Here is a 24,525-nt window from a genome sequence, read left to right on the forward strand (position 1 = left end):
CTGGTTGGGGATCACTGAGCTAGATGGTCAGCAAGGCTACTGAATTTCAACTACAAAATGCAATAGAAACCAGGTTTGAAAAATGTTACTGCTGATTGTCACATTCACCTTTAGCTGCAGCTTCTGATACACTGGATGAGGACATAGAAGTTGTAGCATTGACTGATTTACTATCATCTACAGTTACAGCTTCTGATTATAAGCAAGCTTGCCTCACATGTCCAATTCAAGTAAAACTATGGGATATCTTACAAAGCAAATGGCTAAATGCTGAGAAGAAACTCAGTCCTGATCTTCAACCTTACTACAGGATTACACACGAACTGTCCTTAGTAGATGGCTATGTTGTCTGTGGAGCTCACCGTTTACTGGTACCAGAGACCTTGCGAGAAAAGCTCATACAACTTGTACACAAGAGTCATCAAGGAATTGTACGTACAAAACAAAGACTACGAGACTACGAGGTGGCCAGCAATGCATGCTGATGTGGTAACTGCCATTCATTCTTGTGTTACTTGTCAGAATCATGACAAAACAGCTATCACACATACACCACCACTTCAGCCATTACCATTCGCTGATTCAGCATGAGAAAAACTTGCTATTGATATTGTGGGTCCTTTTACAGATGCTCCTATAGATTGTAGATTTGCTATAACCTTGATAGACTACTATAGTAAATGGCCTGAAATCACATTTGTTTCTCATATAACATCAGCTACAGTAATAACATTTCTGTCTACAGTCTTCAGCAGAGAAGGTAATCCAAAGGAGTTAATATCAGACAACGGACCACAGTTTGTCTCATCTGAGTTTGAATTCTTTCTGAGAGAGAGGGATATTGTGCATAGGAAATCTTCAGTGTATTACCCACAAGCAAATGGAGAAATTGAGCGATACAACAAGTCTGAAAGAAGCACTACAGACAGCAAATCTTACTGGGAAACCTTGGAAAGTATTTACAACAGAGCTCCTACATAACTACAGAGCAACTCGCCATGCAACAACCCAATCATCTCCAGCTGAATTATTGCATGGCAGACAAATGCGCACTAAGTTACATGTTGCAGACATCAAACTTCCACAAACTACTGTGCCTACAAAATCATCTACTGCTGACATTGTGAAACGTCAACAAGCCGAATGCAAGGCTTATACTGACAGAAAACGTGGTGCCAGAGAAGTGCATTTTCAGCCTGGATCTTTAGTCAGAATTAAGAAACCAGGAATACTGAAACAAGGACAATCTAAATTTACTACACCACTTGAAGTGAGACGCCAGCGAGGACCATACACATATGAACTGTCTGATGAAGGCATATGGAATGCAAGTCGTCTTGCTCCTGTTAGATATGACTTTGGAGAAGCTCCATTTGATGAAGGACATTTCCAACTCCTCATGTCAACTGCAATAGGCCTGAAGAAAGTGAACCTATAAGGCGTACTGAGAGAATTAGAAAACTACCAGCATGGACCAAGGACTTTGTGATGTGAAGAATGTATAATATTGTTTTAAATTACATACTGTTTAATTGTTGCTGTTTATTATAGTTGTCCAAATGCTTTCCTACTATAGGGGGAATATGTGGTGTTTATAAAAATGGCCTGTAGATGTCACTGTGCTCAGACATACTGTGCATACTTCCTGGACAGCTTAAAAGGTGAAAGTGAAAGTTACTGTTATGTAATGGCTGTCTGACTCTGCTAATAAAGCACTGTTAGAATCTACTCATCCTCGGCTACCCAAAACATAACAAATATTATAAAAGCATTCAGCAGTATAAGCAAACAATGCATTTTGAATGGAAATTTGTATTTTTATGTAGGCATGGTTCGTGCAAAGCTGCTTACATCAGGGTACATCAGTTGTATTATGTGTAAAGAAATGTGTTTGTACAGGATATTCCTATCAAAGATTTGTTGAGCATTTTCACAAATCCCAACCTGAATAATACATTTATCCCTTCTTAGTCTATTAACTGCATCTGTCCAAGACTTCTCAGGCCCACTGAAGAACATTTTATGTGTGTAAAGAAATATATCATAAACATCTATTAGGTGCATCTTTTGTAAAGTAGACAAACCAAATCTGGACTGTGTTTTCCATAAATAAAATATACAATGTAGTTGCTTTTTTACACTACCTCTTACATTTCCTCCATAGAGGATACGTTAAAAAACCCTAATTTTGAATGCAGTAATGAATACTACTGGTTTTACTTTGGGCTAACAATGAATAGTATCTTCAAAAATGGCCTCTTTATTGGACCTCCCCATAGATCTGCTACAATTTCTGTCCATGTTTCAAATGAGGTGTGGGTGTGTCCTAACGGTCCCTGCCAGAAGCACAGTAAGAGCCAGTCACAGCCCTGCAGTTACACAAGCAAAGACAGGCTTCAGTTCCCCATCAGGTCAGCCTAGCTGCTGATTGGTTCCCATCCTATCGTGCAGCATGTTGAAAGGCTTCCCTGCACAGCCTGGGATAGGAGGCAGCAGGAAGTGGAACAGATGGGCGGGATTAGTAGGGTTTTTTGCAGACATTTTCAATAAATCAACATAAAACATTCCTTTTCTGACCACTTTCCTTCTACTGTATATCTAAAGGAGTATAATGCCCTGGAACATTCTTGTTTTTCACACAATATGTTACTCTGCACAGTGGAGTAATCTTCAAACACAGAGTCACTGCTTAAAGGAACAGTTCAGTGTGAAAATAAAAACTGTGTGAATAGATAGGCTATGCAGGAAGTGTTCTGGCTATTATGTTACACATCCAGTCACTCCAGCTTTTATACATTACATTTTTGGCTAACGATATTAGATACATTTTTTATTTTGCACAGCCTATTTACCCAGTTTTATTTTTACACTGAACAATTCCTTTAATACTTACTTCCAAATAATTAATATTCCAAACCCTTTGGTATTACAGGAATAGAGAACAAAACATTTATAATTACTCTCTGCACACAGTGCCTCCGACCTTAGCCAATTCTCTAGAAATAGATGTGCAGAATTCACAAGGCCAGTTTACACAGTATCCATTTATGGTACAGTCATTGTTATGGTAATCATGTCAAAAATGTGTTACATTGAAGTGGTATGTCTCTGTATTATACATTTTTATTCTCAGGCTGATCATTACAGCTGAATACCACAGCAGAAGAAGTGAGAATTCTGTGCAGCACCAGATAATGACGATATGATTAAAGGTCACAAACTGAAGCCATTATTAACAGCTTGTAATGATGGTCACAGCAGACAGTTCAATATCTCTGAGACCACTTGATGTTTGATTAAATGATGTCTATTCTACAAGAGTAGGTTTGCAGTCACACGGCTGTCTGAGAATTTTAGGTCATGTTCTGAAATGGCTAAAGGTAGGAGACACATAAATGATCAGTAACTGTACTGTATATGGAGATAAGGAGGAAAATCTAGGAGACATTAAAACAGCTTGCAAGAGGAACAATTTAATCTCTCAGCACCAAACCCTAATTAATTTTGTTCCTTAACTGTAGGTATACAGAAGGTGGCGTTATTGCACTCATCTTTAGCTCGCTGCTGTATATATATATAAAAACAAAAACATTGGAATATTGTCACTCACGAAAAACAGTCCACTGGCGCCTGGGTGCTAGTTTCAAAAAATCTAAAGTATATAGATATAAAAAGCGCACTGCTCAGGACTTATAATAATTAAAGAAAAATTTTTAATTGCACATACTGACATTTCGGCTGCTGCTGCTTTGAAAAAGGCTGAAACGTCAGTATGTGCCATTAAAAAATTTTCTTTAATTATTATAAGTCCTGAGCAGTGCGGTTTTTCTTGATATATATATATATATATATATATATATATATATATATATATATATATATATATATATATATATATATAAAAATCAAACATAATAAACCGCACTACACAGGACTTGTGAATGCAAAAAAAGTGAAAATGTTTCACATTTTCACTTTTTTTGCATTCACAAGTCCTGTGTAGTGCGGTTTATTATGTTTGATTTATATGCTATAGATTCTAACCAGCACCCAGGCAGCTGCTATTTTTGAATGTGTGCTCCAGTACAGGACTCAGCTATATATATATATATATATATATATTTGAATTATTTGAAGAGATGCTGGCACTCATACCTGGAGTTGCCAAAGTGAATCTAACAGAATGCAAAGGAATCCACGCACACAAGTCTTATGAGGGCAAATGTTTGAATATTTATTGTAACAAGACTGACATGTCGCCTAGCGATCTGGCCTTTCTCAAACTGAAGATACTGACAAAAGTGCACCTATTAAAACATGTAGTGGCAGGAAGTAGATCATGGGTGATGTTATGAAAACACGTATTAGAAACTGATTAATGAAGCTGAATATATAGAAATATTTCTATATATCTGGCTTTATTGATTAGATTTTAAGCTTCGCTAATTTATTATACTTAAGTATACTATAAGTCTTGTTAGTAATGCATCCTTATTATGTCAAACTTAAATTATTTCGATACATTTTAAAAATGACATATTTTTGATACACTGTCTGCTCTGTATGAGACAAGCTAGTAACACAACTTCATTAAGTCTGTTTCTTTTTTGATACAGTATTTTGTTCTGTTTTTCAATTATTTATTTATGTGTCAAATATGATGATTGATCGTCTCCCTAAGAGGAGTATTTATGACGTCACCCATGATCCTTTTCCTGCTGCTACATGTTTCAGTAGATGCACTTCTGTCTGTATCTTTACTTTCAGAAAGGCTAGATCTCTAGCCTAAATCTCTTTACAATAAATGTTCACACGCTTGCCCTTATAAGACCTGTGTGTATGGATTGCTTTGTTTCCTCTCCCTCTCTATATTTAAATGTATATACTGTATAATACTGCAGTACTATATATATATATATATAGCTATAAACATATCGCTGAAAAAATTGGTTGACTTATTTGAAATATTGGCTTCTTTTTGATCAGGTTGAATCCACATATATTCAGAAGGCTAGCTGCAGGTTTGTTAAACACGTCTCCTAGAGGAACAACAATAATTAGTCATTCATTTTACTGTATAATATTGTTTTATTTTTATCTTTAAGATTACTTTGGGATGTTTTATTTTCAGACCATCAGTAGGCTGTTACTAAACAAACTAACTGGGCTCCTGCTTGAGAATCAGCTCGTGAAATGCTTTATTGATATATTGATGTGCTCAATAAAGTTGGATCCTTGGCTAATAAGAGTTTAAAGTAGTTACAAACTGTTTCCTATGTATTTTTCAGCACCACAGCTTTGACTCTGCTGTAGAATTTCTCGCAGTCCCTCATCCTTTGTGTGATTAATCCTGTCCAAAGACATACAGCAAATACTGGCACGATGGATCAAGTACAAGCTCTGTTGTGCCAGTATCTACTGTCTGTTTGTGAACTTATGTAGAACCAATTTTTACTTAATGTTTTCATCATTGGTTAATTGAGCCTTCATTAGTTCCATCCATGGTTCTCTTTCTCTTTTCCCATGGTAGCTGGAATTGATATAGTTACATAGATAGCTTGGGCCAAAAAAAAAAATACAACTGGATCTCTCAGGATCATGAACACACAGTAGGCCAGAAATAAAGCCCCACTTTAATTTACCAAATGACTTTATGTATAAGTTCATAGCCACCCAGGAACATTTCCCGTGCTTGTGTTGCTCCCCAAATCTTTTTAAATCTGAATGTTGCTCACGGGTGAAAACAGTTGGGGACCCCTGCCATAGAGGGACCTCGTGTAATATATTTTAGGAGCTGTTTCTTGGTGTGGTTTCTTTCTAAAAGTTATTATATGACATTTCTTGCCAGAAGAAAAAGGATTTTCAGTGACACCTGAAAGTCCAGGGCAGGTGTAACCTTGTTGCCAGTCAAATTCTATCTTCTGATCAACAGAATATCTAAATAGAACGGTTCTGTTCTGGAATATTGTATTCCCAGAGGTGACATGAAGCTTCTGTTGAAACTGTGGCGTGTGCTCTATTAAATTAAATAAAGTGTCAAGTTATCTCATTCAGGGATAATCTATTTTTTAAACATAAAATCTAAATAAAAGTATAGCTCGAGGGAAGATTTCAAATTGAATGTGAATTGTTCGTGAAAACACCTAAATAAACTGCACAGGAGACAACAGTGATAGCAGCAATGTATTAGAACTCATGCACAATGCATTAACCCCTGTATAATGGATCTGCAATCCACATGTAACAGTCTCTTAGCACTCCTCCTACTCGCATAAGGCAAACTTAGTGCCTTGTATTCTGCCTTGCAATTGCATGCCATAACATTAATTCATTAACTATACTAGCAGCCATACACAAAGCTAACTTAATATGGTTTTGGTCCTGGTTTAGGTTCTAGTCCTGTGCAGTTAAACCATACCTCCCAACATTTCTGAAATAGAAAGAGGGACAAAAAAGGGGCAACATTTTTGACCACGCCTATTTTTGTGGCCACACCCCCTAATTACCATGTTCATTTTACAAAATTTCTCAGGTTATGAAAGTTTGAACACATTTTTGTGGATTTATGTGTTATTACAGTTTTGCTAATGAAGGTGAATTGCCATTGTCACAGTTTACCAAAGAGACCTGCTTATCTTAAATGATTACAATTATTTCTTTGCTTATCTTAAATTGTTACAAATGCATCAAAGTGCACCTGCTGCGTATTCTGGGCTCTCTGCCAAAAGCCAACTAAGTTTTAGAAAATGTTTATCTTTTTTTTGCTTTTCAATGCATGAGATCAAAGAGAAAGTTGGGACATTTCAGTAATAATCTGGGACAGTGGGTTGAGCTGTCAAAATCGTGACTGTCCCGCGAAAAACGAGACAGTTGAGAATTATGGTTAAGCACATTTAAGCACATATATTCCAAAGAATGTAACAGGAAGAATATTGAGCACAATAGCAGTGAGAGTTAACTCAAATAGCAGAAGTGCCAATACCTTTTCCAAATGATGAGACAATGATACCCAATGTAATCTTCCAACAGGTAGATGCCTATGCAGTACTGTAACTAGAGGGGGGCGGGCCCTGGTGCGTGACACACAGCGGACCCCCGCCCCCCTCGATACGGCCCGCATTTCAGTGGCGTGCGGGCCCCTATTAGTGCAACTTAATCCAGGCGAAATTACAAATATTCTGGGGCTCATTTATAACATCTTATTGAAAAAAATTATTAATTGCTGACAACTGTTATGGGTTACTGCTGAGGAGCAAATTTGCCCAGTGTCCATAGCTAACACCTATAGGGACATATTTATTATGCTGTGTTAAAAAAACGGCGGGACAATACACCATACATTGCCACTCCTCGCGGCACGTCAGATCTTTTTACAGGTTTTCCTTTCCCAATGTAAAATAACGGCATCATATCTGTTGTTTACATGGCTTAAAATTATGCACACCTTTGCCATTTATTCTACACAGCTTTTTATACAATTTTTTGGCGAATTTCATTTTACACAGCATAATAAATATGACATACCATCCTTATTGGTGTTTTAGCGGGTTGTTAGTAATTTATCAATTAATGTTAAATGAATTATTCATGAGTTAGAAATTACCTATTATACACAATAATTAAAAGGAAAATTAATTGTGTTTTAGTTTTACCCTATTTAATGTTAACTTATTGAGGTTAAGCACTAGCACTTTGTGGGATCAATTATTCAAACAAAAAGAGGGAATTCATAGATATTGGATCACGTGACCTAATGGTTTAACTGAAAACAGATCACACAGTGATAATATATATTCTTTTGTAATTTTTCTGATTAAGAAGACGGGGATACTTTTCTTCTTTTCTCCTAAGCATAATAAATATGCCCCATTCACTCATCCAGTCACTTCCTGGTTCCAACTTCCTAGAAAGGAAGTTTACCCCTTTTACACAGGGCCGGATTTACATAGTAGGCACCCCTAGGCCCACTGCCGTTCGTTGCCCCTGTCCCCTCCCCTTTATTCGTGCAAATTTTCATCATCTGGACAGGAGCAATGGGGATTGGCGCACAGGAAATTTAAAAAATGTTTGTATCTCCAGCGCATGCCCAGTGTTTTTGAACCAATGTGGGTGTGGTTGGGCAGCATGGTGGCCTTTCCACAAATCTGGGCCTGCTCTTACATTAATCACAACACCTGTATATGAACAGCGTCCCAGTTATTCTGCTATGTCTCATAGAGTTTTCTGGGAAATATAAACCTTTCCTTTAGCATTAGCACAGCTACTGTGCCACCTAATTTAACTTTCATTGCAAAAAAAAACCCAAAAAAAACTTCCTGCATCTCGTGCCCATATTTACAGGTCCATTTATGAAAGCAATGTAAAAAATGTGGATGCAGATCACTGTGTTTCTTATGCACAATGCAGTGCTTTTCCCCAAAACACATGCTATTTTGCATCTATTCTGGTGCAGCACATACAAGTTGCAGTAGAAACTATCTAGGCACCTAGGTAAGAGCTGCAAAGAAAGATCTATGTAACCGTCAGCCACATAAACAACAAGGGATTCATCAAAGCCTGAGCTTGTCCTCTGTACATTCACCTTATGGACTGTAACTAGCTATTTTTCATGTCCATGTCCATAGTGTCATCTACCAGTGTCCTACTGAGTAATCAGACTGCAGGTCTGTACTCCTCTTCAGATAGTTCCGCTGCTGTGATTTAAAGTGCTGATACTCCTGTCTGTCAGTGCATCCAATCTATTACTGTCTCTTCTGACAGCATCAGGGACAGCAGTTATTTTATCAAAATCTCTATTTTTACAATGGAGCACATAAAGTATGGAACAATTTCACGGTGCTTGACCTGCAATCCCATATGTTGAACTAGACAATCTTTTTTGTCATATCTTACTACTGATCCCCTGGGTGCTGACAGGGCATGATGGAACTTGGATCTCACAATTCTAAAGTTACTTGTAGCTCAGTACACACTGAGAACCAGGCTCCTTGCCTCTGTCTTTATACCTTAGCCCTTGCATCAGATTTACAGTTTGTCACCTACAATCTATAATCAATGCAATATATAATGGTTATAAGACATTTAGGGGCAGATTTACTAAAGGGCGAAGTGACTAACGCTGGCGACGATTCACCAGCGTTGCCACTTTCAGGCATTTCGCCAAAAGAGACAGACGCTAGCGGTCATTCACACTCTATCGCCAGACGAATGGACGTTACTCCGCAAATTCACTAAGATGCAGATTTTACTGAACATGACCTCTCTCGCCAGACTTGCCTTCGCCAGCTCAGAGAAAAAAAGTTTCCTCGTGAGACAACTTCATGCGACTTCGGAAAACTAAGCACCACGAGTGCCATGCCGAAGGAGATTTTTTATTCTAGCAGGCGGAAGACAGGGGGAAGCAGTTCAGGGAGATTATTCGCCCCCAAAGAAGAGGCGATTAGTTGCCGGGCGACTAAATCTCCCTGAATCTCCCAGTGCGACCTAACCCTAATAATACGACAGTACCTTGTACTTAATTCCATCTAAGATATAATCCTTATTGGAAGCAGAACAACCCTATTGCTTTTTTTTTAAATGTTTAATTGATTTTTAAGTTATCCAAATTATGGAAAGACCTCTTCTCCAGAAAGCCACAGGTTCTAAGTATTCTGGATAAAAAGGTGGGGACATTTTTATCCAGAACACTCAGATCCTGTGACAGAAATGACATTACTATAAGCACAAATTATAACTAATGATATCACTAAGCACTCTTAATAAGGAAATGATATACAGGATATCAGGACTCTTGTGTATAACAGGTCCTTGATCCATTATCCGGAAAGCTCAGAATTACAGGAAGGCCATCTCCCATTGACTCAGTTTTAATTAACTAATTCACATTTTTTCTCTGTTCCTTTTTCTCTGTAATATTAGAACAGTACCTTGTATTTGATCCAAACTAAGATATATTTAGTCCTTATTGGAGGTAAAACTATTGGAATTATTTAATGTTGAAATTATTTTTCTGCAGACAAAATATGAAGATCCAAATTACAGCAAGACCCCTTATCCAGAAATCCCCAGGTCTCAAGCATTCTGGATAACAAGTCCCATACCTGTATATAACGATTGTAACACATTTAATCTAATTTTAAACACAATAAATGAGTAAATGGAACATTTGTGCTTCTCCACAACTCTAATCACATGTGATGCCACTCAGTACACTAAAACAAATAGTCCAGGAAATAGAAAATTAATTATCTTTTAATACAGAGGTACAGCATGAGAACTGTACAGTATATATGCAGAAGAGATTACTATACAGGAGGTACATAATTACACAACTAACTGCATTGGTGCTTTTCTCTGTTCAATATTTATTTTGCCTTGTCATGACCTATAGGTACAGCTGCATTTACATGGTGTGGGGGATCCTGATTTATTAATTTTGAAGTGAGGGAACCCCATAAAACAAGTTCTTCATCCTCTTTAGGTAGTGAGGTTTCTATTTTAGATTTTTTAAAAGAAAAAAAAAAAGATTTCAGAAAACAAAGCAAGCAAAGCATAATACATGAGTAAGATAAAAAATGATGTGTTTTATTTAACCCTGGTTTTATCCAATTAAATCAGCCATTATGGGGCAGATTTATCAAGGCTCGAAGTGAATTCGAGGGAATTTTCAACTTCAATACTTTGTCAAATTAAACCTGCCAAAGTGATGTTAGCCTATGGGGACCTTCTAGAGCAGTTTTCTACTTTTTTGGAAGTCGAAGAAAAATCGTTCGATTTTTTTTCTTTCTGTTAAATCAATGAGGTTGCAGGAAACAACCTCCCCCCTTGGGGGGGGGGCACAGGTTTAACAGTCATTCTCTTATAATTGCTGTGGAGCTTACAGTGCAAATACAGTAAGTACTCAAGGAAATCATACTTAATAACCAATCATCCACTACATAATTTAAGAGACATTATTTACCCAGGATTGCGTGTCTCCTATGCTTTTTATAATGCTCCCTCGGAATGAGGCTTAAGTAAAGCATTGGCTGCGGAAATTGGCTGGTAGAATCCATTACACTGACAGCTACGTCTTCTGACCACAGGCACAAAATACTTGCAATCCCTTGGGTGTCTATATATATATATATCTCTTCTTGTGCAACGCAATCCCACGTGGCACCAGTTTACAATGTCAAGCATTTAAAAACATGTATGGCCTTGTAAATCATCCTGCAAAGAAGGAGCAGTATTTACAGGATTTATTTCCTTTGCCATCACCAAGAGATAATTCAAATAAAAGTAAACAGTTACAGGATTTAAATGTTAATGTGCTGGGTTAGGTGTGATGCTGGCCACATGTATAGATTATTTAGGTCACTTTTTTATTGAACTATACGATTGCTAGTACTTGTCTGATCTTTTCTGACATGAAATTTAGTGAACTTTATGGAGAAATGCTAATCAGCTAAAGCAGTTGGATGACAGCAAGTACTGTTGGCTTGGCATTATGACCCCCACAACAAAGAGGCATCAAGGCTAGATTGTCTATAACCTCCAGACACCTACCTTTGAGTTATCATTTGGCTCATTGACACATGAGTATATTAAGGGCATTGTTCAACAAGACAACGTACTTCATTTATTATTATAACAATTGTATGCAATTCGGCACTAAAGCTTTCCTAATATATGTATCTGTATTCTTCATCCGAGAATCCTACAGTCCAAGGAAGCTTTTTAGTAACTTCTTAAACAATAAGCTCTCAGTAGGTAAGACAAGGGTGTATCTGTACCTGTGGCATCCAGGAAAAACAACAAAAGCAGAAAAAAGTACAACAAACCCAAACAACGTTTTTACCTGTTTGCCGTTACATCTTTCCATTGGCTGCAGAAAAGCGCCACAAACAAATATTCATCATTTAGACCACCGGAAACAACTGACCCTCCAAATGAAAGAACTTTTGAATGTAATAGGCTAGCCCCTGGTTTTATCCACATTTCTCCTTATACAGAATTTCTCATAAAAATATGCCACCTTATTCATTCTTGGCAAAGTGGAGCCACTGGCATTATGGACTACCTCTAGATCCACGGAGCTTGCAATCACTTCCATTATTTTTTTTCCACAAATAATTTTACTTTTGGCACAAAGCCTATATAAAATGGCAAGAAAATGCCCCAGTCGGTCGTAAGAAAGCGAGCATGTGAACTTGTTTGTGATTTAAATTGGAGGTGATTATGTTACTGATACAACTTTTGACAAAAGAACATCTAATCAGCAAAAAGAAGCACAGACTTTACCCAAGTCGATATGTATGGTTTCATTTAGGAGACAAATGCTAGGTTTTTATAACTCACTGTATATTCCCCAGATACAAGAAAGATTTGCAAAGATTCTTGCCGCTTTCTCAACAGCTGAAAAGTATCCTCCACTGAAACATCAATTGTTAAATACTTAATGAAGCAGCTTTAAAGTCTCACATTGAGAAATCAGAGCTTCTGCTTTGTGAGAACAACAATTAACCCTTTGCTTGCAGGAAACAGGATGGAATAAAGAGTACAGGAAGCTTCTTCTAAAGGTACTAAACTCCCAAGGGAAGAAAAATACGAGTAGTTTTAACGGCAATTGCTGCCTTTTGTATTAGAAACAATAACAGCACATACATATACATAAAAAGCTGTTTAAGAAAGGGTAGAATAAATATTATCACTGATAACTGATAACTGCTACATTTTTATTTGAAAGAAGTGAATATACTGTTGCTCAGAACTTGACTCTGTATCATCAGTTTCTCATGATACATGACAAATGTGGAAATGCTTATCTCTAGAAAGTAAAATGAAAATGAAAGACTGAAAAGTTTTAAGTCCAGGCCTGGAATTCAGCTGCTGGGTTAGGGTTAATAATTGTGCATGCGATACTCGGAAAGGATTACAGGTGTGGGGAAGGCAAGGAGTGATTGGACTTACCAAAGCTTTACCTGAGCTTAGTCCTGTGATATTGAGCCCAACCAGGAAAGGGAGAGTCTGTGACATCCAATTAGAAATCATTGCCATGGTGCAAAGCACAGCACCAAGTGTGAGGAATGGAGAGCCCATAGTAGAAAAGATACTGAGTTTTCATAGTAACTGAATCCGCACCAGAGATGGAGAGAGGGAGGAGTAACGGCTGAAAGCAGCAAACATCTTCCAACAGGAGGATGTGCCTGAAATGCTGTACACTCACACATTCATCCCATTAATCTCACATGAATATACTCAACTTGCCATTTCCCCTTAAAAACTCTCATGCTGATGTTACCCCAACATTCCAACGTTTAGTGTTCCAGTGGAAGTAACAGAATTATACCCAAAGTTCATTCTATTAGCCAAAAAGCAGCGTTTTAACTTTACTCAGCTGCTCACAGGGATGATTATCAGCCAAACAATGTTGCTGACCCAGTTTCTGAAGCAGTCCAGTGACCCATTTAATTCATTTCATACTGTTTGTACAGTAAATGTACATCATTACCTTTCAAGTTATAATATCAGCCCTGGATACCCATAAACTCCTGACTTTGAAACATATAAAGGATGGAATTCATGAAGACTCTGTTCTGGGTGTAAAACTTATTACTTATTATTTTAGCTTAACACATGTTTTAGGGCAGAGCATAAATGGCAAGAGAGGACACCAAATATTGTGTAAGTATTAAATAATGTATTACATAGGGATGACCAACCTCTAGCTGTTGTTGAACTGCAACCGCCAGAACCCTACTGATAGCTAAAAGTTTTAAGAGAAGAGGTACAGGTCTTGCCCTGTTGTCTGAGGTCCCCATTACACTGAAGAGCAAAAGCAGGATAGGTAGTGGAGGCAGCCACATTTATTTTTACCCCTTCAGAACCAAGTATTAGCAGGCACAAATCATGTACAAGTTGTGTCCCAAGTTTTTCTTATGTCTGGTACCAATTCTCATGTTGTCAGTACTAGCATTAGTGTCTCATTCACTAGATACAAGCTTGTTGCATGTGTAGTACAACATGTTATAGGAACTCAAGACACTTGTTAATTCAATGGCTCTTTTGCTTCAATGGGTACTTTAAAGCTTTTATACGCAATCCATGATAGCATGCTAAGACGTTGTAAGGATTTTGCACTATTGCCTTTGTAAACAAACCTTTCTATCAAACCTTTCGATCTTCAGCCCTGAATAACATGAAAGAAGAACTAGAGGTGGAGGGGTGTACAGCTAAACCAGCCAGTAGTAATAACACACCAACTCTCATTCTCATTGGGAATTGACTGCATTTGCAATTACCTGCAATAATATTTCAAAAGCTGAATAAAAATGAAATGCATTTTAGAAGATGCAAGCACTTCTGAATGCGATGAGAGCTTTGTTCTCTTTGTTCAAAATACTGTTCAAACATCTGCCAGTCATTGAATATTTCATAGGGAAATTCATATAACTATGGTCATTTATACAACAAAATACTTTAGGAATGAACAGCAGTAACCACAGTCCACTATATTACCTAATAGGATTAGAAGTGGTTCATTTTTAGCCCCATGGGCATAATGTAATAAAGAGTGCAAAGTATGCTACTGGTGTAGTAACCCATAGCAACATATTAGCAGGTAGCATATAATGGTCAGTTGTTTTAAAAGACACACCTTATTGGTTGTTATATGTCCCGGTCACATAATGATTAGAAATTCCTCAGAAATCTTTATTTATAGGGAGAGAAATGAACATTCTTTCTCTCTTTGCAATAATACCGCTCACAGTCATTCATTTGACAATTCATAATAAATATGGCATCTCCCACTAAGGAACAAATGCACATAATAAGTGTTTACTTCTTTCTATATTGTCTTACAAGATATGAACTGATAAGTGGTGCATATTGCGCCTTGAATATTCTGGAAGCAAAAATAACACACATTGTGCCCTTTGGACATTTATTTATTAGTTATCACTGAAAGTATTTTGTCTATGGATGCAAATTAAGACAAGAAGAATTGGTAGAGAGCATGCTATCATGCAATCCTGAAAATTTCTGTGTATAGATACCAGTAAAATTGATTGTGTAGCTGAATATGTCTTACATTTAACAATACTGGATAAGGCTGCTGATTGCTGGGTTACAAGGAGAATGCTAACAAAGATTTTATGGTCTTGTAATTATTCACTCAAGCATAAATGCTGAGCAAAGAAGAACAAATCATACTCTATTTACCTACTATAATCAGAAAATATTGCCTCGGCTCATGTATCAACACAAGTGCAAAGCAAAACTCTGTTCTTGTAAAGATATTCACAATGATACCTGAGCCTGCAAACTCTTCTCTACACTTACCTCTTGCACTGTTCTCTTACACTTACCTCACTGCCTCTACTTTCCTAAGGTGCAAATTATAGGACACATGGATGAAATGGAGCCCTGGAAACAATTAACACATACCTTAAATGAGAACTAAACCCTATAAATGAATATGGCAAAAAATGCCATATTTTATATACTGAACGTATTGCACCAGCCTAAAGTTTCAGCTTGTCAATTGCAGCGATGATCCAGAACTTCAAACTTGTCTCCGGGGATCACCATCTTGGACACTGCGACACTCACATGCTCAGTGGGCTCTGAGCAGCTGTTGAGAAGCTAAGCTTAGGGGTCGCTGCAAATTATAATGCAGAAAATAAGGTTGGCCTGTAATATAAACTAATGCTACAAGGCTGATTATTAAATTCTGATGCTAATTGCACTGGTTTCTGTGCTGTCATGTAGTAATTATCTGTATTAATTACTAATCAGCCTTATATTGTGACATTTCTATTCTATGGGTACTGTATATTGTAAGTCAGTCCCTAAGCTCAGTAAGTGACAGCAGCACAGAGCATGTGCAGTGAATCAGTAGAAAAGAAGATGGGGAGCTACTGGGGCATCTTTGGAGACGCAGATCTCCTGCTAAAGGGCTCTGGTTGCCTTTGGCTGGTACAGAAGCCCAAAACATAATGTACAACAGTTCTAGCTACTTCTATAGTTAAGCTTTAGTTCTCCTTTAAAGAGGTGTTGCTTCCAGGGTTCCCTTTTTGCATGTTGTCCCTAAACATGCAATTGACTTGAACCTAATGAATCCCATTCTAATGCCATTTCCAGCAATAAAATTATAGTCATGCCCATACTGTTGCCAGCCAAACGGGACACAATCCTAATTTGCAAATTTGTAATCTATTAAAATGCAGTTATTCTGTACTCTTCTATTCCTTCCTTATACATTAACCTGACTTTATCCCCTACCTTGAATTTTAGTTGAAGATTTGTGCCATTTCACCAATGGCAATGAGGGTCATTTACTACATGCAGGGCAGGGTGCAAAAGACACCCTTCATATAAATGATCACAGGTGTTTGTACAAAACACAGAGCATATACCTGCAGTCCCTTGATGAATACAGTGCTTCTTGTTCAAGAAAATGTTAGTGTTTCCCTTTCTTTGCTGATTCCCAGTAGACTCGTTCCCCTTCGAGTATGATGCACAATTTTCTTTAATTTGTCAGGAATCAGCGCTGCCACAGTTTAGGGAGACAAGTAGTATGATACTATATAGTGAAGTCTGTTTACACTCTTTTTTGGTTTAGTTAGCCCACTTTCCAAAACTTATTCCGATCACACAGGTTTTTCCATACGCTGCACACTCGAGTGTCATGCAAATGTAATTACAGCTTGAACACCTCGGGGCCAGTTCATTAACTTCGAGTGAAGGATTCGAAGTAAAAAAACTTTGAATTTCGAAGTGTTTTTTTTGGCTACTTCGACCATTGAATGGCCTACTTCGACCTTCGACTTCGAAATGAATGATTCAAACTAAAAATCATTCCACTATTCGACCATTCGATAGTCGAAGTACTGTCTCTTTAAGAAAAAACTTCGACCCCTAGTTCGCCACCTAAAAGCTACCGAACCCAATGTTAGCCTATGGGGAAGGTCCCCATAGGCTTGGCTAAGTTTTTTTGGTTGAAGGATAATCCTTCGATCGTTGGATTGAAATCCTTCGAATCGTTCGATTTGAAGGATCTAATCGTTCGATCGAACGATTATTCCTTCGATCGTACGATCGCAGTATTTGCGCAAAATTTTCATTCCCAGTCGAATATCGAGGGTTAATTAACCCTCGATATTCGACCCTTGATGAATTTGCCCCCTCGTGTAGTTTAAGGATACTCACAGACGTTTAATATAGTGATAAACCCTTCGAGGTATCTTTGGTCCTAATAAGCACTTCCACTACTTACTTCACTTTTATACTTTAAAAAGGAGCAGTACTTAGCATAAAACCTTTTTTTTTATTTTAGAAAAGAAATCTTTAAAAATACACTCACATTTGTGTTAGTAAAACGAGCAGCAGTCTCTATGCCACCCGCAATTTGCAGCAATCTTGCTCCGACCAGCGTTGCTTTCCACCGCGTGTGTTCTTCCTGGGGGTGCTTAGAGATGACGTCGGGTGCTCGCCTGTCGTTCCACGAGCACCCGACGCCCGAAGTGCTGATTAAGACCAAAGATACCTCTAAGGGTTTATCACTATATTAAACGTCTGTGAGTATCCTTAAACTACACGAGGTGTTCAAGCTGTAATTACATTTGCATGACACTCGAGTGTGCAGCGTATGGAAAAACCTGTGTGATTGGAATAAATTTTGGAAAGTGGGCTAACTAAACCAAAAAAGAGTGTAAACATACTTCACTATATAGTATCATACTACTTGTCTCCCTAAGCAGTGGCAGCGCTGATTCCTGATAAATTAAAGAAAACAGTGCTTCTTGTGTTGGGAGTGCTGTATTCTTTTACTTATTATTCAGATATAAAAAATAGGAGCACCGGTGGATGCAGGCACAGTAGAGCTCTTTACTTACTGCCTGATCTATGGCTCTGTGCCTTACTCAGTGGTCTTTGAATGAGTCAAACTTTTGTGCCCCTTAGTGCTCATGTGCTTCCATAGAAGGTCCAGTTAAATGACCCTAGTATCTAGTACTAGTTTCATTGTTCTCAGTGTCTGGTCCTCAGCTGAGTGTTCTGTTGAATTCATTGCACCAAATTAAGTGTCATACGGTTCCAATATTGTAAATTCTTTAAATGCTGTATATATATACTCCACTCTCCCACTGACTTCCCTGCCTACTTTTACTTCACCCATTGGAGTCTATGGCCATAAATTTGCTGCTAATAGATTGACTCTATTTGATGATAACTAAAGCAGCATAAATCCATGTTCATGGCAAAACAATCCCCTTAAAACAGGTCACAAGCTTCTTTTTTGAGCTTCAAAAGCATCATACAAGAAACCTGAAGAAAATGTACTGTCTACATAGTACAAGTGTGCGTGGGTGTCCAGCAACTGTTAAAAGTGTTTGTCAGTTCCCTGCAGTGTTAGTCCTTGTAATTCTCCCAAAAGTAGGTTAGTTAGCTATTTAGCTTTGTAATCAGCTTTATAAGTATAAACAGCCCTGTCGGCTGAGCCTGCCAGGTCCATCCATGAAACTAACTTCCAAATATTCCCCCTTCCATGGTGAAGATATGAGTCACATTGGTGCCTTATTGATTTAGAGAAAGCAACAGAGAGTTCTAAAGCTAAAAGTCTTATTGGCTCTGACGTTTGCCAGAGGGTCTAAAGTAAGTATCTCATAGCACTTATTCCACTCATGATGAATAATAAGAGAAAGCACTTCTACTTTTTATGCTGATATAATTTAGAAATTACAGCTGGCATGATAATATATTTTCATATATTATGTTCTTTTTTACAACAGAGATCGTGTGCACACAGCTTCACAAAATGACCAGATGCAAATAACTAGGCTCCCTGGAGAAATCTTCATGATATTTCTAAGTACTTTACAAGAAAATGTGTGAGTGTTCATTGCATATTCATTTTTAGATTAATCATCTTTAAACAAGTTTTTCTAAAGAGTTTGCCCAACTAGAAATAGACGTTGAAGAACTGCTATGCAACTTAATCACATTGCCTGAAGAGTCTTTGTTTAGGATTATATGGTTTCCTACTTAGAACTGTCAAACAGGGACAGACATTCCATTACTATTAAATAGGCATCTGGTAGAGAATTCAGGCAGGCATCACATTCATAACAAATGGCACATGCTACAAGTGTAACCGCTAGTTATATATATATATATATATATATATATATATATATATATATATATATATATATATATATATATATATACAGACACAAAAAAGAGGTCAGCAGTTAGCACGGAACAATGTAGATATAACTTCACCTTTTTTTTGGTCCTGGAGGTCTAGGAAAGAGGCCTTTTTTGTTGAAGACTGAGGCACATATTTACTAAAATACCAGTTTTATTTATTTTAAGTGGATTTCATTTTTACAAGTACACAACTCTGAAATAACATCAGATGCATGATAGCCCTATGCTAAAAGCCTTCTCCATGGGTTCTCTGTTACTTGCTCCCATGCATTTCCCATCACTTTGCATAGCTGACATTGGACCATACTATCAGAATCCACTCAGTCTTATGGTAACTGTATTAGTTTCAACACTCTGTTAGCCTGAAGATCTAATCCAGAGAAAAGAAGGTCAAAAATATTATGAACATTAAAAGTTACATGATCTTGGGGAACTAGGAGAGCTTATCTGGGCTTGAAAAGGAAGAGGTAAAATTGACTTAAAGGAATGTGGAAGGTTTGTGAGGCAGTGGAACACTTCTACCTCCTCACTGTATTTTAGCCTGTTCCCTCACTCCCCTTTCCTGATTCCCCTTCAGGTTTGGACTGAGAATTAGTGATGGGCGAATTTATTTGCCAGGCGCGAATTTGCGATGAATTCCCGCGATTTGCCGCCGCCGAATAAATTTGCGAAACCACCAAGAAAATTTGCCAGCGAAAATAAAAAATGTACGTCAGCGTCCGTTTTTTGACGCCGGCGTCAAAAACGAATGTCATTGCCGTTTTGCAAATTTTTCGCTGTTTTGCAAATTTTGCTGGAAAGTCGCAAATTTTTCGGCGAACCGAAAAGCCCCAAATTCGCCCATCACTATTGAGAATTAAAATAGGTCCTGGCATTTCAGGTACACAGAGGCCCACACAGCCAATTCAGAGGCCCAAACAGCCCCACCAGCCCACTAAATACTGACTTTCTATGGCACATTATAGCAGCCCCTCTGGCATTTGCCAGAACCCACAGATTGCCAGGCCGGAGCCTGTTCCCCTTGATTGGTCACACACATGAAGGACACACGTTCACACATTTAAATATCACCCCAATAAACATAGAAAGCTGTGATGGTTACATAACTTTTTCTCATGGGATTTCCTCCCGCTGGTATCAGAATTCTGGATCTCCCTTTCCATTAGATACATTTAATTCAACATAATTGTTATGTTAATGCACAGCTTGGGTTAGAACATATTAACGATATCAGTGTTACCACAGGATGTATAACACTTGCCCTCCAGCTGTTACATTATACATATCAGTTAGCATTACTAATTTTATATATGACATATATATTAAATACACCGGCACAGCTATCCAGTTTACTACAGCCATCTAAATGTCATTGTGTTGGGAATTTTCTACATGCTATTTAAGGCAAGATCTTGTTCAATCAGCTGGGACAATCATTAATGCTACATGTTCCTTCACGGATGGCTGCTGTTTTACTATGCATATCATTACATGCAAATGTCACTGTTATTTGAATCTCACAGGAATATATGTATATATATATATACATATATAAGGTAAAATACTAGCTCAATGCAGATCTGCCTGTCCCACATATTATTCCAAAACCAAGGGCATGAATATGAAGTTGCACCTCTCTGTGCTGCAAAAATAACATTTTCATTCTTCTTTTGTGGGAAGGCTTATCGACTAGAAACTGAACATGGTTTCATTCATACATATGGGGTTGGGCACTGATGTTTGATGAATTGCATCTGCATGTCAACACAGCTCTCATAGTATAGTCAACTGCAGGTCTGAAATGTCAACCTGTAGATTCTAGCAAATGCTGCTCAGTGGCTGCTGTTAGATGCCATATAGTCTCTTAATATTGGGCCTGTAGGGTGGCATTTGGGCCTTTGTGTACTTAAAATGTCAGGCCTATTTTGAATCTGAATCCAGACCTCCTCTGCTGATTTCTATACAGAGTCTGGCTTTAAAATGATAAGGGTCGTGTTCACATATGCATCTGCATAGACAATACTCTCTATACTTTATTTCTTTGTGACTTTGCCTTCATCTGTAGATGTGAGTTCCTCCAAAATATGAAGCAGCAATTAAGCAGCAATTAAGGCTAGCCCCTGAGTAAGTGCCCCAACAGGCACAGGATGCGTTAGGCCTTTTCCCAATATGTCCTAATAAATATTTTGTATTTTTTTTAATTGCTGCTTCATTTTTTGGAGGAACTCACATCTATGGTTGGGTTATTATGTGCATGCACCCTTGGACTGAGATGAACTGTGAGTATGTACTCCCGTTCATATTACTTTTGTTTTTTAACTGTTGAAATTATATCTACTTTGGCAGTGCTTATATTGGCTTTGCGCACATATATATTTTTTGTAGTTTGCCTTCATCTGTCCCTTGTGCATCATAGCTGTGACAGAATAACCTTCTCTCTATACTTCTCTGGACTCTTCTATCTCCATGGAAAAGAGAAACCCCTACACCAAGGATGGGTGATACTAGTGAGACTGAAGGGACAATATAAGGTACTGTTAACCGGTGTATTTATTAAAAATTACTATTCGTGGACTGCTTAAAGGGGTAGTATACCCACTTGTTCAACATGAGATGTATTACCAGTGGATGAATATGTATATTGCACAATATAATCCTGCGAACAAAACATTCACAACAAAGGGAGGAGGGATTGTATGCTGGGAATTTAATTATCTAAATCACAAGGATCAAACATGGAGTAGCTGGAGTTTACCTGCTTGCTGTATTTAGCTCACTACATAACAAAAGCCATAGATTTTCCATTATTAAAACAATATTCAAAAGTTATGTTCAGCACAAGCCCTATTCATTGAATTCATGTTGAACATGGGATATACTGTCAATTTAAAGGAAATCCATACTCCCAGAACAATGTAGGTCTCTATAAAAATATATTATATATATTTTATATATTACATATAAAACCCAGCTTCATGTAAATAAAACATTTTCTATTGGGTAATCAAAGATAGAAAATTGCCATTTTAAAAAATAAGGGCTGCCCCCTGGGATCCTAGAATTCACTGTGTACACAAACAAACCAAACATGTTAGGTCACATGAGCCAATTAACAGACAGAGTTCTGTCTTTTGCTTTCACACTTCTTCATGTAACAGTTAGAGTTGTAGTATTTCTGGTCAGGTGATCTCTGAGACAGCACACAGACCATCACCAAATGGTTCCAGTTTGGTAATATTCTGTAATATGCCATTTAATTTGATATGAAATGTTGCTTAAGTGTTAATTTGAGGGGCATAGTTTTCCTTTAAAGAGGATTATGTTTTGCTGTTGTGTGGATTGACATAAGTAGTTTGTACTGTTGATCCGTGGACTGCATAAAGGAAGACCCTATCTAAGGCAGTGATCCCCAACCAGAAGCTCGCGAGCAACATTGCTCACCAACCCCTTGGATGTTGCTCTCATTGGCCTCAAAGCAGGTGCTTATTTTTGAATTCCAGGCTTGGTTTTGGTTGCATAAAACACAGGTGTACTGCCAAACAGAGTCTCCTGTAGGCTGCCAGTCCACATAGCCTGCGCGCCTCTTAAAGGTACAGGCACTGTTTGGGCATTGGGCACGTTTTGGCGCGAAATTTGGAGGTATTTAAGGCCCATTCTTACTCCCAGCCAGTGCCTGTGATAGAATCTTGATTCTGGTGGTTCCTGAAGCCTTGTGCTGTCTGTTCCTGTGAAATTTGTATCCGCTATTCCGGTTTTGATCCCTGCCTGTTCCTAACTATTCTGATATCCGAACCCTGACCTTTGCCTGCATCTCGACTACTCTTTCTGCCTGACCCCATCTGCTTGATTACCCGGTTTGACCCTTGCCTGCCTGATGATTCTTGATATCTGCCTGCCTCTACCCTGCCTGTCTGACGATTCTCTTGCCTGCTCCATTTGTACCGTGACCTTCGGCTCAAAAGACTATCTACCTGCCATGCCCCTCTGCTAGCCAGAACATCTCGCCTTGTACCCCTCGTTAAGTCCAGGTGGCACCCAAGTAAGCTGAGGGCTCCTTCCGAAGCCCAACGGTGGTCACACTACTGGTGAAGCCGAGCCGAGACCAGGGTACTAGGCACCTGTTCTAGTATTTGGTGCCGGCCGTGACAGTGGCTCACAGGTAAAAAAGGTTGGGGACCCCTGATCTAAGGTGCAGGATGGTGCTTTAAAAAAAACCCACCTCTGTCCTATCATACAGGCCTATGTTGTTATATGGTGGAAGTCAGACAAACTCCCACTTAATCTGGGCATGTATGGCTATTGTAGGGTTTAATAACTAACAGTGGGCACATTTTGCACTGGTGCAGTAGAAGTAACTACTAATTAGTGATTAGTGCTTCCTACTGATTAGTGCTTCCTGCACTGATGCAAAATTGACCAATGAAATTATTTCCTGATTTTTTTATAAAAAGGCATCCATACTCAGTCCTTGCATTTTCATCATCAATGAAATTTAACTGAATCTGGCCCTTGTCAAAACACCGCTATATGAAAACTAGAGTGGTGTATTGAAACATAATCCTAGCAGTTGTGTACCTAGCCATGTTCTGCTCTGATAACTTTTATATAAGTTCCCAAAAGTTTTCTTAATTTATTCCAATTTAGGAAACTGCTGTCTGATCTCAGTCAGATAGACACATTTTAGTTGATACTTTAGCTCTGCCTTATTTAGTCATTTTATAATTCTCCCTGGACTGAGTTAAAATATTTCAGCCCACGCCAACATCTTATTTAGCAGGCTTCTTGTATGAAACACGGCTAACTGGAAGACAGAAAATATGATTGATTTCTAGACAGAGTGGTTCCCCTGGCATCACTCTGGGGGGTTATGAATTGTCCAAGTGGTGCCTCCAGGCAGTAATGTTGTACAGGAAGAATACAGCAAATAGCGGCATAATCTCTAAGGAGTTGTTACAAGAGCCAAGATTTGTAGCTTATTCTATGGCATTTCACCTACTTGTCACATTTATACAAAAATGACAAATTCAGAAGCATTATAAGTATTCCCGGCGAATTTTGTGTGGGGATAATAAACCATTTCAGACAGTTTCTTACAGAATATAGATAAGTGCATGCATATGAAAAGCTTGCTCTACATACGGTGTTTGGAAGTAACATGAATGCATCTACTAGCAAACAGGTAAGGGATTGGAAGTCAGAATGGAGCATAAATAGGAGAGGGTCTGAACAGAAAAAGAACAATAAAAAGTAACAAAAATGGTAGCTGTGAGGAGCATCAGTTATGTATGTTATGTTTTGTGAACAGTGCTTTGTTGATCAATGAAGAGTTAA

At 38.1% G+C, this 24,525-nt stretch overlaps 1 protein-coding gene across 3 annotated transcripts in view; it reads right to left on the bottom strand.

The window, feature by feature from the left end:
- Positions 1–24,525, bottom strand: part of olfm3.S (olfactomedin 3 S homeolog) — a 76,157-nt gene that overhangs the window by 22,614 nt on the left and 29,018 nt on the right. The window contains exon 1 of one of the 3 annotated variants that reach the window (XM_018261083.2): positions 12,952–13,080. The exons of the other annotated variants lie outside the window; for them this stretch is intronic. Within the exon in view, the coding sequence (XP_018116572.1) occupies positions 12,952–13,080 (129 nt within the window). Of the gene's footprint in view, positions 1–12,951; positions 13,081–24,525 lie in introns of those variants that run through there. 3 annotated transcript variants of the gene reach the window in all.

The sequence above is a fragment of the Xenopus laevis genome, chromosome 4S (assembly GCF_017654675.1).
Source record: "Xenopus laevis strain J_2021 chromosome 4S, Xenopus_laevis_v10.1, whole genome shotgun sequence".
Taxonomy (NCBI): domain Eukaryota; kingdom Metazoa; phylum Chordata; class Amphibia; order Anura; family Pipidae; genus Xenopus; species Xenopus laevis.